Raw genomic sequence first — 19,735 nt, 5'->3', positions numbered from 1 at the left:
CTGAACCCCCATGGGTTATATTTATTGATGGAGTTATCTGTCAATAAGATCTAACATTCCAGGAATAATCAGAGCCTACTAACTAAACAAAAATCCCAGGACATTGGCAGGATTCCAGCTATGCTTCTGAAGGCACCTTTTATCTTTAAGGCTTATCTCAGAATTCCACCTCTCCCCCAAATCCAAGCCATTAGCAAATTCCCACTTTTGCAATTTAGAATTAGGTCAATCTCACAAAACACCAGGGTTTAAATAAACCTGTCTTGGTGCTGGAGAAATATATCTGGCAGGGTGGGAAGAAAAAGTGCCCAAACCCTTTCTTGTCTTTGCTCCATCTCTGTCAGACACTAATACGTCGGAAATAGGAGTATATATTGATCACATAAGACCGTGCCACCAGAAACACACTATCACCAAGAGAAGGCAACCATGAGGTGAAGGCAAAAATGGAGGGAGGAAAAAAGCTTCATTCGTAACTCAAGGCAGGCTTATTGCTTACAGAGAGACACAGCAGTATATCCAGGTTGTTTCTGAATATAGAAATATCTTGATATAGACACTGCCTTGGATTTCAGCCGAAATATGTTTCATACTCAAAGCAGAGTAGGATTCCATTTCGTTCACTGATAACTGTGGGAAAATGCTCAGAAAAGCAAGCAAAACCGGGCAAGCCAGGACACATACCCAGCCCTCTCCTGTTAGTGGCCATAGGTCCAAACTTAGTGTTGTCATCGTTAATATTTTATTAGTGAAAGTTACACCTTATTTACAGCCTATTAAGTTTCCAAGGACTTCCTACCTATTACAGAACTCTTCCCTGAGAGCAGCAAGAAATTACATTTCTCTATTGATTTGAGATGAGAGTCAAGTCCAAATGAGGCCAGATCTGAGGCTGATTCTGTACAATTAAAGCCCTTCATTTGCTGGTCAAGTTGAGACCCAGGTTCTTCACTTCTACATATTGTTGTAATTAATCCTGATTCAATGCACTGATACCAGAGTTTTGACAGATTGACAGACTTGCACAAGCACTAAACACATAATTTCCACAAACCCCAAGGAAAGGGCAGGTGTCCCTGGATTGGTGTAACAGTATTAACTCTGCTTACTGCTCAGGGAAGGAGGCATCCTTTGGTCTTGCACAAGAACTTGGAAGACTAAGCTGTCTACCAGGCTTTTCCTCACCAGAACTAAGAAGACCTCAGAAATTGCTGACAACACCGCCCCACCTTGAGGGAAAGGAGGCACAGAAATGCAGACACCACACATCATGATTTTCCATGAACTGCCTGCACAGAGGTGGAGATGGGGTGAGGGCTGTGGGCTGCAGCGTTGCCAAAAAACAAAGGCCTTGACACAGTGGGTCTGTGGCATCTTACTACACTGATAGACAGTGACTGCATTGGGGTATGGGTGTGGACTTGATAATATGGGTAAATTTAGTAACCACATTGTTTTTTCATGTGAAACCTTCATAAGAGTGTATATCAATCATACCTTAATAAAAAAAAAATAAAGGCCTTGCCAAAAAATAAAAAGTCCTGGTAGTGTCTTTCTCCCTTGCTGCAGAAAAGAAATTATGGGTCTAGGGCTCCCCTCCCGGGGCAGGAAGATTCTTCCCACCCACCCTTCAGAGAAGAGGACTCCCCCCAAAGCTCCTATTAGGAGGCACTCAACCTCCCACTCCGTCCCACACTATAGATCAACAGTCAAGATAATTTGGCAATGATTATTAGCTGTTAGGAACTTTAATTTTTCCCAGGCCCACCCATGCCTGACCTCTGTACATCCCAAAATATACATCCAGATTCTGAGAGCCAGACCACGCACACCTCACGCCATCAAAGCAGGGTACCAGGGAGAAAATCAGCCATCTGCTATGATCACATCACACCCAGTTAGCCATGGCAAATCTGACCCCCAGCAGAGGCTGAGTCCCCCACCCTCCTGAGGGCTTGGAGAGGGGTGCCAGGCAGAAGACCAGTGAGCATTCCAACTTAAGTTCATACCAAAAAACCCCACCTACAAAACAGAAATGGCATATACCTAGATTTTTCTTGGTTTCAAACTACAGAACTAAGACTCTTAATGAGTCACCTAGCTTTCATCTTTTTTTTTTCCCTTAAATTTCCCCAGAACAGCCCGAGGGCAAAGCAGGAGGGAGGGGAGCTAATAGACCTCCAGCCTGGGTTTACAGAGTGAATCCCTGTCCCTTCCCTTCCAGCTCCAGGCCCAGAGAAATCTGGCTTCGTGGCAGCTGGCTCTGATTCTCCTGCAGCAGAAAGAGGAAGGGTCAGCTTTCAGAATGACCTCTGGGGAAGTCTTCCACGGAATTTTACCTACAGGAGGGTCTTGGCATCAAAACACAAGGCATCCCAGCACTCGACGCTTTGGCTGTGGAAGGGCGGTGCTCTCTGCCCACCCCACTCCACAGTGGTTACCTTGGCACCAGGCAGAGTGGTAAGCACTTAATTGCCACATTAAGAAAGGGGGATGTAAGAAACAAAGGTAATTGTGTTGGCAGCTGGGAGCTTCCTTTTCCTGGCAACAGTGGCGGCCAAACCAAGCCCTGAGAAGAGGCTGCTTCCACTCCTGCCAAGCTGATGGACACAAACAAACCACCATCCAAACGGCACGTGTGCAGCGTCCAAAACCCCAGGCCACTGCGACAGACGGGTGGCTGTACCCCCTGGGAATACCGATGTGCCCACGGGGCCACGGCACAGAGTCAGCTGGACCTGAGCTTGTCTGGGACCCTGTACTCTGCTGACTCAACTGTTGCTTCCTGTTGCTGGCCCTGTATTAGCAGTATTTTTGGAGAGGCCGCATTATTCTCTGTAATCCTCATTTCAGTCAATTGGGCCACACTATTGTCCTGCCCGCGTCTGGGTGGCCAGGGTATAAAATATTCCAGTCACAATCATATTAAATAAGGGCTTCGGAGATTTCATGTGTGAGCACACACACTGGCACGACTCACCTATCACAGGGCTTTGGTAATGTGGGGCACGAAGAAAGGACAGCTACCCTGCAGCATCCAAGCTCAGACGATGTCACTCATACAAAGCAATTTAGACTGCAGGGCTTGACATTTCAATAGAGTCTGATCTGGTTACAAAGGGTGATTTTCTCATGAAAGACCACCTCAAAGACTCACCAAGTAGGCCCCAGAGCTCATATCCAGATTTGAGACTCTTAGCGAGATACCCCCACCCCCTTTCCCATCATTACCCTCACCTGTTTGAAAAGCATCCCACTGATAATTAAATGCACCAGTTACAAAAGGGTGGCGAGGTTAATAGATAGAATACCGAGGAGCCAGCCAAGCACAGCCATCCAGTTCACATAGAGCAAGCCTGAACAAGAAGCCTTTCTACTTATTTACCAAAAGCGCATAAAAACTGGGCTGAGCTGGTAGAAGGCTCTGAATGTTTGACTATTTATGTACCACTTTTAACCACTGGGAGCCACGTTGAGGAATTTCCTCCCTGCGCACCACTGCACCAGTGACAAATGTCACTGGTGCCGTAAAAACAAGGGCCACAGGGTAGGGCAGTCTACGCAGTGATCAAAAACCAGCAAGAAGTCACAACACAGCCTCTCAGCCCCAGGAGCCAAGATAAAGGTAGGATATTTCTGAATCCAGAGTTCTACCCCGCCCTCTACCATCATTCTAGGAAACACAAGAGTTATCACTTCCCCTGTATCCTAAAACATCTCCTAAAATTGAAAAATAAGTTTATTCTTATTCTTCAAATTTACTTAAGAGGTGAAGTGTCACTCTCTTAGCAGCTTAGAACCTCACCCAGGCTGTTGATGGGGAGCAGGAACGCGCCTCTAGAAGTTTCCCACAGGGAAATCCGCAGGAATATTTTTCTTTGTGGGTTACCATGCTAATTGTACGAATATTCAGAGATTATGCATTCTTCCACTATAACTCATCTTGCAAGCCTGACATTAGAACCAGGTTCTGCCCTTTTACAATGGGCCAGTAACTGCTATGGATCCAGTCCAGGCCTGTGTTTGCATTCTGGTTTTCAGGTCAGGAAAGCAAAGACTTCTTGCTGACTTGGTTTCACTTTTTTGTGATAACATTTTTCCTCCACGCTAGAATTTCCACATGCCTTCTCTCAGAGGATCCCTTACTACTGTTTGCGGTAAAGATTTTAAGCAGTATTCAGATTGCTGGTTTTCAGGGAGGCTACATGTCTAAGTGGCTTTGCCTTTCCCTCCTTACCCATCTAACTCCCCTAAATAGCCTTGATGTCAAAAGCTTTGCCATTTTCTAAAAATATTTGAAGTGCCTGTAGAATTATGGGTGTGGAGCTGGTGGGTTGCAAACTCATGTACTGGAGATATGAATAAGTTGCTAAGAAACAAGACTACCTGAAGGAAGAAAACACAGATAAGTGTATACCTAGAAGAGAAAAAAAAACATTAGAAACCAAGTACCTCGAATAGAGATTCCCTCTGGGAAGCAGCCATTCTGCAGACACTTAAGTGAGCACACCTATTCTTTCCCTCAAGCCTGGCTTTACAATGCAGGCATGTCATTTCACTGCTTTGACGTAGGTGTCTGAGGGCAAAGGGTGTTCACTCCACACGCTCCTTTGCTCTTAGCATATACACACATGCACTGTTTGCATGCAGGCTGACCACAGGTGGCACACATACTGGCTCTGGAAAGAACCCAGTTTAAATGAGAATGCCATCCCTCCCAATCTCTGTATGTCCACACAGCATCTATGAAGGCTCAGGAACCAGGAAACAGAGGCATAAAGGCAAGGACCTGACAATTATGTTCTGTGATTAACCTTGGGGCATCTGATTGACCCAAACCCCTGGAAGTTGCTCATTCAGGCCTTAAATGTGAAAGAGGCCAAAGCCAGCATCCCTCTGGTATGCAAGAATCACACTTAATCGACTTTTCCTAAAAAATTAAGTTGACCTCAGCAAACCTTTCTTCAATGTCAATGGCACTTAAATATGATGCTGAGAGACCAGATACCTCAACTGCTTCCCCTAAATTTTCTCTAGATTGTCATTTTTAAGGCCAGCAATGCATCATTACAGCTAACTGGGGTTCTGGAGTTCCTAAAAAGTTTCTGGGGCTGGGTAATAAGTACACTAATGTATTTTTAATAAACAGGCATTACTGGGATTTAGCACTAATTCTGGGAGGTACAACTTAACCATTTCAGTGATTTATAAGTGATATTCCCAAATCACTTTCTATTGAGCCCAATTCACCCCACAATGTATGTTCTTATCCCTGGGTCCCCCAGTGGAGGATCATGAAGCAAGCTGGTTTCCTCAAGTCAAGCCCCTCTGAGCTGCACTGGAATTAGGATTAGAAACCACTGAAGAAAACTACCAGAAGACTGGGGCTGGGGCAAAGGACATAATTAGATACTACCCAGCAGGCAGGCCCACCTCTCCAGAGCTTCCCATGTGAACACTGGAATGTGGACTGTATTTCACATCTGCCTGAATCACTTCCTCCTTTCCTCCCTAGAACATGAACAGTTGTTTGATTGGGGTCATAATTCCAAATAAAAGCCGAATTACTCCACCTTCTAAACTGACCTTCCACTGTGCACCCTGAACCACAGCTGTTCTACTTTCAGCAGATTTGGGAAGACCCACGTGAACTGTAATCGTGGCTGCTTGGGGATTGGGAGCTCAGGTGGCTGGAAGTCCGAGACGTTTTGACTTTTTTTAAAACCATCTATCTTTCTTGTTACATCTTGAATTCTCTTCCAAGCTCAGTTATTACTTATTCAAGAAAGTCAGTTTTAAATAGACATGCTTATTAATGTTTAACTGCCAAACTGAATGGATTTGTGCTATCAAGTTCAATACTCACTAGGCCACTTAAGAGCTTTCATTTAACACTCACCCTGGAATCATTCTTGAAAGTTACAGAGTGTGGTGTTTCTCCAACCACACTTGGGAAAATAAATGAAAACAATACCTAAACTCCAGTTTCTCTTGGGAAGTAAAGCTTATGTTCCACCACAGACCTTTCTGGGGCAGCAGGGTGGAGACTTATTTTTGAGCAATACACACATTTGACCCAACAGGGTAGCGCCAGCAGTCTCCCCCATTCTAGAAAAGCCAAGAGTCTATTTCATGGTTGGTGACCCGTGGGCCCTGAAACCACAGACGAGCACCAGCAAATCAATCCTCCCCCCACCGTCCATACATGCTGCTTCTGCTCACTCCCCATCCAGGACTCTGCCAAGTGTCAAGAAGGGACAGACACACCTTCTAGGATGCTTTTCCCCAGCCAGCCAGGGCAGCAAGACTCCCTGTTTTCATCCAAGCTGCCCTCTGACCCTCCTCTCCAAAATAAACCCCAGCCAGGCCTGCAGCTTTTCCACATCACTACTAAGACTCCTTTTATGGTCTTGTGAAAAGCGAGGGGCTCTGGACTGATCCTCCAGCGGGTGGAACCACCTGCAGGCCTTTTCCCCCCTAAACTCCAAACATGTTCAAGTCCAGTCAGCATTCAGTCAACTAGGGCCCAGCCAGATTAAAAAGAGCCAACCTCTTCAGCTTAAAGTTCTCCCTAATAGGGGATTAGCAAACAGATAAACACTCTTTGTAAAAATGAAATCCCACAACAGGGGCAGCCCTCTATTCTCAGGGAACTCCACAGACCACGGGAGTTATAAACCCGTTTTAATGGCATGTTTCTGATAACTGTCCTATCTCACCCAGGGCAAAGGGCACTTTATAATGTCAGCTCCAGGTAATGTGGGCTGTGCAGCCACCCCAAGATTTACACACACACGCCAAGGCAGACACTCTCTTCTCCCCTCCCGGAGTTGGGAACCACAGAGAGAGCCCGCGGGTAGGAGGCAGCAGAGTGCACCCCTGCGAAGCACGTGGTGGAGAGTATTCCCCGGGGCACCGAGCTCCCCCTTGCGCCACCCACCCTCCCAGCACAGGCTGGGCCAGCCCGGGTGCTGCTGGCAATGAGTCACGCCTCCTGGACAGCAAGCACAGGACAGAGCACCGGCATTTTCCCCTTTCCCCGCTTTCTGCAATCGTACTCCTCTTCCTTCCACCCATGTCGGGATGTTGCAAGAGCCTGGTGGCAGGGTCTGCCGGCGGGGCCGGGCCTCAAGCGGCTCCGGGGGGCGGCGGTTCATGCACTTGCTCCCGCCGGGACTGTTCTAGCAGGCCGCCCCTTCCAGGCCTTGGCACGCCCCCGGAGGCTGGTGGGGGCCGTAGGCCCGCCGGACAAGGGCGCACCCCCGCCCTTCCCGGGGAAGTTTGCAAACACAGCTGTTCCAGAGCCCTGGAACCGCTGGAAATGAGGCCATAAGGGCTACTCTGCGCGGGGGCGAGGGCAGGAAGGGGCCGGCAGGGGGCGGAGACTCCGGCACCCAAAGCTCCCGCGAAGGCCCAGAGATCCCCCAGCCCCTGCTGTGGCCGCCCGGGTACCCTTACAACCAAGCCTGGAGGGCGTCCCACACGCCCCCAAATCTCCCGGAGAACAGCGGAAAACGGGCTCCCCCACACCCTCCAGGAAGGACACACCCGCCCTCCCAGCCGCTCACGGGAAAGGGGAGGGTGCCAATTTGGACCGCGTTGGAAGGCCAGAACTGCGCCGAGGCGCCTTCCACGGCGCATCAGGTTTAGTTAGTTTAGCAAAGATTACCTATAATGACCTACTGGCTCCAGAGGGTTATTTGGGGGGATCCTATTTGCAAGTTTAAACCGGCCTTTGTGGGAGCTTTGCCCCAAATTCCTTCTGGGGTCCCACTTTTGTGCCTTTAGCAAAAAGCGGGAGGGAGGGGGTCTGCCATGGTTTAACTATGGAGTCTCAGAGACCATTCCACTCATCCCCCAACCCAGAAGACTTCTCCAGAAAAAGCCGAATTTCAAGCCAAGGCCTTTTCAATCCCACTCTTTTATGCAGGTCTCGGCTGGCGCGGGTGCGGACTTCGGCCGGGCCTCCCTCCCGGCGCGGGTCACTCACCGGCCAGGCGAAACTGAAAGGCAGCACGATGCGGTTACGTTCGTTGCCACGACTGGCCTTGAGATTGAAGGTGTTGCCTCCGATGACAGGAGTGGACCCCGAGCCGAAGCTGCAGGGCCCCCCAGCCGTGACGCGGGACTGATACTCCTTGAGGCACACTTTGAAGTACGTGTCACACTCGTCGTGGGAGCACTTGCGGTCCCCCGGGCTCCGGGCGCCGCCGCAGCAGTTCCCATTCTGCAGCTCCCCGTTCACGTTCTGCATGGACAGGATCTCCAACTCGAACTGGCCGGAGGCCCCACACACCTGCCAGCGAGGGAGGGACCGAGGGAGGTCAGCGCAGGGTAGGTAAGGTTGTTTTCTTCGAGGGTGTAAGTGGTGACTCCCTTCCCGCCCGCACCGACGAGCCTCAGCGCCAAGTGAAAATAATTTTGCACAACTAGGTGCAAGGACTCAACGTGATTCCCGGGCAAAAAACGCACGAGTGCGGGGCTGCCCCCGGTGAGCGACAGCGGAACGAACACGGCCCCTGCCCAGCCTGGGGGGCCCATTTAGGGGCCGGGAACTCCCCCAGCCCAGGTGCAGCCTCTCGGGCGCCCGAGGGCTGCCGAACCCGCTCCAGACGTTCAACTGCGTCGCCCAGGGCGCCGGGAGGGAAAGGAGCGAGCTGGGAGGGAGGCTCGCAGGGCTCCTACCTTGGCTTGCAGGGCGCACAGCAGAGCGAGCAGGAGACTCAAGGGGCGCCCGGGCCGGCCGCGCGTCCGTGGGGACCGCATCGCTGCGCCGCGCGCCGCGGGCACTCGGGACGGCGCCGCCGCTGCTGCTGCTCGCGCTGGTGCTCCCGTCGCCGCTGCCCCTGCGGCCGCCGCGTCCCGGCTCTAATATACTCCGCCGATTGGAGCATGCACGACTGGAAAACAACACCACTTTTCAAAAGCCCTTTCAAGAGCGGCCAGTTCCAGAAGGCAAAGAGCCCGGCCTCCTTTTATTATTCTGATCGCTTCTTTGAGGCGCTCCCCCTCCTCTTCCACCTCCCGGCTTTCTTTCCTTCTCTCGCGCTCCCCTTCTTTTATTATTACGATTATGCGCAGCCTTTTATTCCTTTCAGATCAGCTGCTTAAAAAGGAGGGAGGGAAGAAAAAAAAAAGCCCGAGCCCAGCTCGCCGGCCGGCCGGCCGCAGGTAACACAATGACGCGTGCCCGCCCAGCTCTCCGAGAAGGACTCTGAGAGCCCGTCTGGGAGCTGCGGCCCGAGCTGGCCACCTCTACCCAGCGCGCCGAGCAGGCGCATGCGTGCTTATTAATATTCATGAGGGGCGTGTCTAGACACGACACGCCCCTTTCCTCCTGGTCGCTGAGGGGAAGTCCTGGGAGGATCTTGGAAGGGGCTGGGGGCTCTGGGGCGCGTAGACTTCGGGGGGCGCAACGCAGAATCCCGCCCTCGGGAGCTGGGAGCCAGACGGGAAGGGGGGCGGGGTGCTGCGAGGAACTCGGAAGGGTCCGTTGCTCAGAGCCGCGAGGAGTCATGTAGATGCCCGGGGTGCCCCTCGAACGCCTCGAGCCGGGCGCCTGTGCCTACTCGTCGAGGCCCCAGGTGTGGGCGCCGCGGCGCTGCCCGAGCGGTCGGAGCGGAGCAGCTTCCGCCTGCCGAGCCGCCTGCGTCAGCTGCGGCTTTCGTCCCAGGAGGAGGACCTGCCCGCCGGGAGCCCGGCCCGCTTTCCGCGAGCTAGCGAGCCGCGCAGAGCGCGCTGCTGGTGGCAATAGAGGCAGAGGCGGCGGCGGGGAGGCTGGCGTGCTTGCCGTCGTCTGCTCGCCGGGAGGAGGCGACCTGGGGAGGCGCTGCTGGGAACTTTGAAAAACTTTCCCTGAGCCAGGCTTGCCGCAGATTCGAGGGGAAGCCTTGGCCGTGCCCCACCCCCTCCCGAAGCCTCGGAGGGCTCCCAGCTTCCTTTCCAAACCGCGCAGGGCAGAGGCGAGAGAAAATAGGGGGAGAGGGCGGCGGGCTCTTTGGCGTCCTGCTCAGGCTTTGGGAGGGGCAGGCAGAGATGCCCAGGGCTTGGGCTTTCACCCTCCGGATCCCGCTGCCTAGGCCGCAGTGACGGGATTGCACCTGTAGGCGGCCTCCGAGCTGCTCTCTGGGTGGCAAGAGACGAGCGTGGAAGGGATCGTCTCTCCGCCATCGTCCAGCAACAGAACTTGGCTTCCGCGGGTGGCAGTGGAAACAGATGCTAGTTTTCACCTTGAGGCGAGCCTTGCAATTAATAACGACACTCTGTCATAACCAAGGTCAAAGGAAACCTGCAGGCTGGCCAAAGCCTCTGCCAACCCCATTCCCAGAGACCACCCGCTACGTTTGAGGGCCCCCCTTTTAGGGAAAAAATTGATTTTCACTGAAGGGTGGACAGTTTTGGCCCTTGTACTGGGTATGTCCTGCAGAAAAGTGTGACCCTTTAGGGGCTGGATCATGGCTCGAGCCCTCCGAACCGGTGGGGCATGATGGCGGGGTGGGGGCAGGCAATGGGTCAAGGGAAAATAGTTTTCAATATGCTGAGTTATGAGAACATAAAAGGGTGGGTAATTTGTGGTTATTTACTTCACTTAATGGGTGGTTCAATATAGACAGTATTTTCAGTGCCAGATCTCATCATGAAAAGAGAATCAAATAACCGACCTCTTTACATTGGTTCAAAGTCACCAAATGTGGTTTAGGAGTCTTGGCATTTTAATAGCCCAAGAAATGCTCCCAAGAAAGGCACCTTCTTAATGGTACTGTGTCCCACCTTGCTGATTATTGGTGAGAGAATCAGTATTTTGGAAGGGAATAGCCAAGAGCAAGCACTTGCAGCTGGTATGAGTAGTAGCAACTTGGGCATTCTGTCCTAAGATGCCTCAGACCTTGCTCACCCCAGTTATCCTAAATGCAAGGCATTCAGTTGTCACATATAATCTCATCTAGACTGTTCTCACTAAAGTTTACATATAAACGAATCCCTTCACCTGTTATGCACTCTTTCCTCACCTCTACCCCCAAATTTCCCCTAGCTGGGGTGCCAAGTAATGATTTAAAAGCAAAATGCTGGGGCTGGGGGAAAGAGATTCACAAAGGCCAATAAGGTTTTCAAATGCTTAAAACTCCTTGGCATTCCCCATGTCTGAATGTGTTTTAATTCTCTGCTGTCTGGCCTGTCCACCTCACACCCTTTAGGAAGGAAACTATGGAGCCAGACCCTTAGTGGAGGAGTTTACATTCAGCTATCTGGCTTAACCAGAGAGGGCTACCTGAGATTGCAGGTGCCTCCAAGTAGCCATCTGGGCTGCTTGTAAAGTGTGTGTGTATGTGCATGTGTGTGTGGGGGGGGAGCGGCCCTTGACTAATAACAGATTTGTGAGGGGTCAAAACCATGCAATTAACTCTATGTCAACTGACTAATAAACACAAAATTCTCATGCCAAACTGCACCGTGTCCCTCACCCTTCCTGAGCTTGGGAACCCACTTTTAGAGAAAGCAGTTGTCGGCTAGAGGGGATTCTTTTGAAAATTTGCAGCTGGGACTCTTCCAACTAACTGGTACTCCCCCAAAAAGCCGGTCACGTTTGCTGCAACCAACATCAAATGGAAGTTCTGTCCTCTACTTCCTTACAACCAGTTCTCAGCTTCCCTTGCTGAAGAATGGGGAACTACTGCAGAAAGAACTCAAATACGCAGATTCCTCCTTAGCCAGGTCACATCCTGCCTTTGGGATGTACTAAGTGAACATTCCAGAAAATCTTTCCTGTGATAAATGCCACTTTTAGCCATCTCACCTACACCTGTGAGAAGGGGCGAGGCTTGTGCTCAATTACTATTGCCTGTCTCACGTGCTCAAATCCTAACTGTCTCTGGGTATCTTGTTCAAATTAATCTTCTTTTAATTAGAAAAAGATGATGCCTCCTTTTCCTTTTTTACCTCTAAAACCTGTCCTAGCATTACTAAGTCATCAACAAACAGCAGTCCTGAACACTCCAAAGGCTTAATAAGAGACGTTTAAGCTATCTTAGCTGTATTTAAATGCATTTAGTCAACTTAAATCCCTGGTTAATTAACGCTGTGATAGAAACCAGCAAATCAATATTTTTTGAGAACTACATTATATGTTGCAACATAGATGATCTAAAAAAAAACATGCTGAGTGAAAGAAACCAGATGCAAAAGAATACATAGTGTAGGAATCCATTTAGGTGAAGTTCTGGAACAGAGAAAACTCATCTATGGGTAAAAAAAAGATGTTAAAACAGTGCTTGGGGAGATGGGAAGATGGAGATTAACTGGGATAGGCTTGAGGTCACTTCTGAGGAGGGATAATGTTCTGTATCTTGATAAGGTTTTGGTTTACTCAGGTGTATTCATTTGTCAAAATTTATTAAGTAGTACACTTAAGATTGGTGCATTACATGTTCAAAAGAAAAAAATTGTTATAGTCAATGAATTATAAGTGCTGAAGTATTAATAGAGGGAAGTGAGATAATATTTGCAACTTGAAAGTGCATAAAAAATTAGAGGGATTGAGGGATTGTGGGCCTACTGGTGTTCATGTAATATTTTTTCAAATTTCTATATGTTTGAAAATTTTCACACATATATCATGTTGAGAAAAAGTTATTGATGTGCCCGGTATTGTGTAGGGGTACCAAGAATATGGAGGACCTCACCCAGATGTTGGACTTCAGCACTACAGAACTGGAGTCCTTCTTGTAAGGGATGATGATAGTGTAAATTGCACTGGGGAACCAAAGGAAGGTCATTCCTTTCCTCCATGTTCTCCCTAATTCCTTTCTTCTTTCCAATGAGAGAGAAAGGTCCATAAATAAAGGACATGTAAACCAAACTCCTTTAATATTTCCTTTTTCATTGTTTCAGCACTGCAGAGAAGTTAAGGCAAGTTCATGAGTCCTCTTTTCCAGAAAAACACATGCGATATCTTTGTCTCTTTCCAGCAGAACCAAAGGATGCTTACCTGTCCTACCAGCTCTTCTCTTGTTCCACCACATTACTGTTTCGGAAAATACAAGCCCTTGTAAAGCTTGCCCAGCCAGCTCCCAAGGAGGCACAGCATCTGAATGAATATACAGCTAACTCTGTGGACTATTCTTATTCTTCCACACCACAAGGAGTTTCGAAGGAAAACAACCTATGGGCTAAAAAGTAGACATTAAAATATCTAGATAAAGTTATAGCTCCCATGGCAGCCATCATCAAGCCACAAGTTTATATATTCAAGCATAAGCTCAAAGCTTCATTTTACATACACAAGAGATCTGAGTTAATTTTTTCTGGAAACCAAAACTATGAATTTCTTGCATATCGACAGTGATAGGTATGAACTTTGTTTAAAACATTTGTTTTGATTTTGCTTTGAGCTCAAGTATTTATAATTTGCCTGGTCTGCCCCAATCCTGTCTCACAGTCATTATGTGGAAATGGAGTTATGTGTCCACGTCCCCTTTAAGAAGCCAATCACAGAAAGTAAAAAAAAACCCCAAGATGCAAAAATCTAGGAACCATGGGACTAATTTCCTCATTTTACTCCTTGAATTAAAACTAAAGATTCTTTATGACCTTTCATAGTTTTATATAGTTTTATAGTTTCATAATTTACTGGGGAAAAGAGTTTCACTTATACAACACTCTTTGCTAGTGGTTGAAAGTCTTCTTCGAAAAAACAAAAATCTTGAGTGTAAATTGCTGGTAAAATGACATTCTCAAAACAGCTGTAAATGATTCACTCACCCTCCGTTTTGTGGTGATGAGTAGTGAGTTTTCTGTTCTATGGATGACACCTGACTGGCTTGGCCCATAGCTATTCTGGGATAGTATTTTTAAAACCAAATTGGTCCATTTGTACAGTTGACTGATCTAAATGCAACTAATAATTTTCTATAGTTGAAAAGTGTGACCGAGCTCTTACAAACCTTTTCATCTCCTGAGAGGCTGGAAATTATACTTCCAGAAGCAGGTAGCATTTGGAAACTACCGCAATACAGTTCGCTCTGTGAGCACCTTTTCATCTCTTTTGTACTCGGCTTTTTCAACCCCAAATCTGCCTCCAGATCTAAAAAAAAATCAAAGTAGCTGTTAGAACTTGAGAACAGGAGAGCTAAATATGTTCAGTTATCTGAGAAAATTTCAAAACATACATAAATATGCGAGTCAAAGAAAGGCAATTACACCTGTCAATGGCACGAAAGCCAGAGGGCTTCCAATCAGTTATTTCACGTTTGAGTTAATGGTTCTCAATAAATTACAAGACCCTATCTGTGTTTGACACTTTTGTTCTCAAGCCAATGGTTTCTTTACTGATAGCTTTCTGTAAATTAGAGTTTTTAAGAACATAAAAAAGTGGATGATTGCAATGCTTAAGTTTAATTTTTCATTTAGAAGATAGTTGTTTTTATTATTGTTTTTATGCCAAGGATGACTAAAGAAACACTAGCTTAAGCACAGAAATATTGGTACAAGTACCACCTATAAATTTCTAGATCCTTAGATATTAGTCATAACATATGTTTACTGATACACATATTTTTAAAAGCATAATTCAGAAATGATTTCAGAACATATCAGAGATTTTTTTTCTTTTGGAAATAAAACTAAGGCATAGAAACTTTAGAATGATTATAAAGAGGAAGTTTAATTTCCAGAAGATGGCTATTGCATCTGTGGAAGTGATAATGTTTTTTCAAAAGCAGGTAAAAACTAGAGAAGTCAGTTACATTATTTTAGGATAGTTTGGCAATAATCCACATGAAAAGGAGCTGGGGGTTTTAATAGACCACATGTATAATGTGCCTTAATAGTGCAATGCACCTATTAAGGCTGCATTACTAGAAACGTAAGGCATTAGTAATCAGGGTAATATTGTAGGTCCAGCATATTCTACACTAGTCTTAACACAACTGAAATGCTCTGACCAGCTCTGGGCACCATTTTTTAAAAACTGTGGTACAATACATATAACAGAAAATGTGCGATCATAACCATTTTTAAGTGTACAGTTCAATGGTATTACGTACATTCACGTTGTTGTGAAACTAATATCCGAAGCTTCTTCATCTTCTAAACTGAAACTCCATTCCCATTAAACAACTCACCATTTATTCCCCTCCCCCACTGCCTGGCAATAGCCATTCTGCTTTCTATCTATGCATTTGACTACTCTAGAGACCTCATATAATTGGAGTCATACAACATTTGTGTTGTTGTGACTGTTCTTTCATTTAGCATAACATCCTCAGGGTTCATCCATGTTCTAGCATGTGTCAGAATTTCTTTCCTCTGTAAGGCTGAATAATATTCCATTGTATGTATACACCACATTTTGGTTACCATTTAGCTGGGGTTGGACACTTGGGCTGTTTCCACCGTTTGGCTATTGTGAATAATACTGCCATGAACATGGGTGTATAAATATCTCTTCAAGGCCCTGCTTTCAGTTCTTTTGGGTATGTGCTGGGCACCATTGTTAGGAGGCACACTAACTAACTGGGTCAAGCCCAGAATAAGGTAGTGAAAGGTCTCAAAAAGCAGACCTTTAAGCAGAGCAATTGAAGGACTTGGAAGGTCTAATTGGAGAAGAGGGGAAAGGGGCATAGCAGGTGGCTGCACTATTGACAAGACTGACTTGACTAAGAGGGGGCAGACTTGGCTCAGTGGATGGAGGTTATGAGGAAGTTGGTTTTGTCTCAACAGAAAGACAAACCTTGTTTTCATAAGAGCTATTTCTTAATGTAACAGGCTGCCTTGGAGATAGTGAATCCTGGTCATTGAGGGTAAACAGAAGCTGCTAGGACCATTTGTCAACAGCAGGAGAGAAGGAGATTGCCCATCTTGGATGGGAGATTGAACTACATTATTTCCTAGGAACCCCATCTCTCCGAGGCCATGACAAAATAAATGGGTAGGGTGGGAATTCAGGTCTACACCCACAAAGAGAATCTAGGACCCAGTTTTAGACAAATATGATGTTGATGCCACTAGCTGAGGTTTAGAAGATCTTGGTGTACAGGGGTGAGAATGGCATGGACCAACTGCTTTCTGAACTGACTTCTGAAGGATTAATCACACATATGGCTATTGAATGGCTGCAGCAAATAAGTCCACTTTAAGCTGGTCATCAGAGCCTTGGGTCATTATCAAGCCCTACTCCCTGCTCTACTGAATGTGGTCTGAGGACCAGCTGCACTGGCACCACTTGGGAGCCTCATAGAAATTTTGACTCTCAGGCCCCTGCCCCAGACCCTCCAAATCAGAACTGCAATTTCACAAAATCTGCAGGTGATTTGTATGCATATTAAGGTTTGAGATGCCCCTGGCAATTTGTATGCACATTAAGGTCTAACCCACACTAAGCACAGAAAAAGTCTATAGTAACAGCGGGAGCTATTGAGTGTTCTTTCCACCGCATGGTTGCAATGCTGTATCATTGGGTAGAAGTACTGGTTAGTCAAATATGTATTGTGGTTGTCCCATCACAAGCTCAGTGTCATAATGGTAATTGCTTACAGTGATTTATTCACGTGGACATTTATATGCTAATATATTCTAAAAGAAAAAAAAGAGATTTCAGGTGACTTCAGGTAAAATATCTAAGGACCAAGAAAATTAGAACTGAAGGTAGAAGACCAAGACCAGGGAGGAAAAATACCAAATGGAGACTGGCAGGTAGAGCACAACTACTTGAACTGAGTTGAGAATTGGCTAAGTTTGCCAATAGCTGAAGTGACCAAGAAAACAGTCAGCTACCATAGTCACTTTACCCAGGCAAAGTCAATAAGCTAGATCCTCAGATGAAGCAAAGCTTTTCCTGGCATTTTATTACGAAAGATAACCACATATGTGTGGCTAATGATCATAAATATTGAGTGGGGGTCTTGGGTCTTACATATATTGAAGGCTGAGAAAATGCAGCTGTTTCTTAGAATGGTGCACACTGCAGACTGAGGGCATGACACCAGAACACTGCCCAGAACTGGTGAGGGCAACTCTGTTCAGGGTGAGGATGAAGACAGGAAAGATGGTGTGGTCCCAAGTACTCTTCTTTTTGATGGTTTTGCTTAACCCAAGATGATCCCTAACTATCTAGTGCAGTGGCTTTTTTACTTGTGTTTTAATAGTTGCTCAGCAACTATTTATTGAATCACTGTAGGAAATGATTCCTTACAATTCATAAATGTAATTCATGGCAATTTAATTGTTCAAAAAACATTCACAAATTGCCTGGCCATTGGCCTAATATAGGCTCTAATACCCTAGCTTTTCTGAGCTCACTAATCTTGCAGTTTACATGGTGATGATTACCTAAGTCAGTAGCACAGCAAATTTCTTTCTCTTTCTTTTCTTCCTTTTTTCTTCTTTCCTTCCTGCCTCCTCCTTCCCTCTTTTTTCCTTTCGTTCTTCTTCTTCAGTTGAAAAACATCTTTCTCAGTTGATCTTTCATGTAAATGTGCAGATTTTGATGAAACTCAGTAAACATTTTCTAGAAAGTAAAATTAATGGGATATAAGCCCCTTTTTTGTGAGGTAGGATACTTACAAAAAGTCTTTTATAGGCACATACATAGTGAAATAAGTCATTTATGTAGCTTTCTCTAAAATATAAGTTTTATAAGAGAAATGATAATACAGCTTATCCAATATCCAAAGATACCAGACTTCAAGTTTTTTAAATGTCTTGATTTCTTCCAAACCTCCACTCCACAGATAATAGTACTAAGTTTATGAGATTAGATTCAGGGAGTTTACTTCTTGAGCTTTCTTCATTTATCTGTTCCTGCCCTCATAATTCCAAATGTGCTTATGATCGATTAATTGCAAAAATCACCCCATCTCTTCACCTCCACACCCCTTTGGGATCTGAGTTTGCAGCTCCTCCCACCAAGAAGTTCACCCTGTTTCCCCACCCCTTACATCTGTGCTAGCCTCATAACTTGCCTTGGCTAACAGAAGGGAGCAGAAGTGGCAGTGTGCTCATTTGAGGCCTAGGCCTCCAGAGATATTGGCATTTCTCTTGCTTCAAGACTCCATCATTAACAAGAGACAAGCAGGGCTTATGTGCCAGAGGATGAGAGATTATGTGGAGGAGAACTGAGTGGTCCCAGCCGAGATCTTCCTTGACCAGTCAGCCTACATCTGACTCTCGAGTTGACTGCGGACACATCAGGAGCCAAGATGACATCAGCCAACTCATAGAATTGTGAGAAATAACAACTGGTTCTTTTAAGTATGCTTGCAGCTGGTTTGTTATGCAGCACTACTATGGGAATAGATAACTGGTATGGCCTTTATGGGTGACATTTTAAAGAAAAGAGAACCACAGAAATTGCTTGCAAGCATGCAATGAGTGATAATCTCCACTAGTAAACTTCAGTGAGCTAAACATAGGGTGGGGTGACCAACCTTAACAGCCTCCACTTGAGAAAGCATGCTGAAATGTGAGTTAAAGTGGCATTTTTATAGGATAATCTTGAGTCTTTTCAAACTATCTTAAAAAACAAGTTATTTGCAGATTCTCCTAAGACAATCATGATAAAGACTCTTGTAACCATTTTTTACTTAATCCAGTTTTGGATTGGCCCATGTTCTCCATCCCTTCCTTAATAAACTGTGACTGCCACCCACAGCATGGAAAACTTTTGCAGCTAATAGATTACTATAAACCACTACACAAAGGAGTAGTGGGTTATACTTTCTAGTAGTCAATGTGGATGGATTCCCAAATCTGTATATGCCACTTGTTGCTGTAATATTGTCATTTAATTCACGATTGCATAAACTGATGAAATATGAGGGCTAAAAGAAAGATATCACTTCTATGCAAACTTAGTTGGATATAATTTGTTGAGAAAAAATGTGAGTAACTAAAAATAAATTCTAGTTGCATGACTATGAGCAAGAGAGCTTTAAAAGAATAGAGAAAATGATCTGAAGAATCTGGACAGATTCTGCAGTAAGATTGTTTCTTTCCCATGTAGCTTTTAACTTTTATTCCAATTTAAAGAGCCCAAAACTGAAAATTATAAATGGTATGTTATGGATGAGATAGGATGCAACCTTGGCAACTTGAAATGCTTTGACTTGGATCAAAAGATGGGCAAATAATGATTTGTTTTATAGTAAAGTGAAACATTGTGTGTGTCATGTTTTCTGATTCCATCTTTAATCAGTAGTTTTTATTAACCAACCAATTTCTGATCAGGATGACATCATTTTAGATTTTGTTCTGTTAGTGGAGCCCCGATCACTGCCTGACACGTAACAGGAACACTCTTAACAAGTTGCTGAATGAATTTGTTGAATGAATTACTTAGCAAATTGCTGGCAATGTACATCACAGCCAGACTACACATGTCTTCACACACCAGTGTGTTTTAATACTGAATTTAAAAACCAATAATCTAGAAGTCAAAAGAATCATTCAGTTTTCCAGCAAACCTCTTTATACCAGGCCTTTGACAAAGGCCAAAATTGTCAGTATTTTGGTGTTACTTTATAAGGTCTCACTAGCATATTATGATAATCACCTGGAGGGCTTGTTAAACCACAGATTTCTGGGGTCTACCACAGAGTTTCCATTAAGCAATTCTGAGGGAGGACCCTAGAAACTGAATTTTTAATAAGCTCTAAGGCTATCCAGAGACCAAACTTGGATGATTACAACTGGCATGCCTTGGAAAAAGGTAATTGTCATCTGCCTCTCCCCTTCCCTGTTT

At 45.9% G+C, this 19,735-nt stretch overlaps 1 protein-coding gene across 1 annotated transcript in view; it reads right to left on the bottom strand.

Moving 5' to 3' along the window:
* JAG1 (jagged canonical Notch ligand 1) overlaps positions 1-9,230 on the bottom strand; it is a 35,090-nt gene extending 25,860 nt beyond the window's left edge. Inside the window, exons 1-2 of the mRNA XM_036876195.2 lie at positions 8,686-9,230; positions 7,991-8,296 (exon numbers count right to left, since the gene is read on the bottom strand). Of these exons, the coding sequence (XP_036732090.2) occupies positions 7,991-8,296; positions 8,686-8,766 (387 nt within the window). The 5' untranslated portion in view covers positions 8,767-9,230. The remainder of the gene's footprint in view (positions 1-7,990; positions 8,297-8,685) is intronic.
* Between the last annotated feature and the right edge of the window lie 10,505 nt (positions 9,231-19,735).

The sequence above is a fragment of the Manis pentadactyla genome, chromosome 5 (genome assembly GCF_030020395.1).
Source record: "Manis pentadactyla isolate mManPen7 chromosome 5, mManPen7.hap1, whole genome shotgun sequence".
In the NCBI taxonomy this organism is placed as follows: domain Eukaryota; kingdom Metazoa; phylum Chordata; class Mammalia; order Pholidota; family Manidae; genus Manis; species Manis pentadactyla.
The sequence above is the reverse complement of the archived record's forward strand: the minus strand, read 5'-3'. Positions and strand labels throughout refer to the sequence as shown.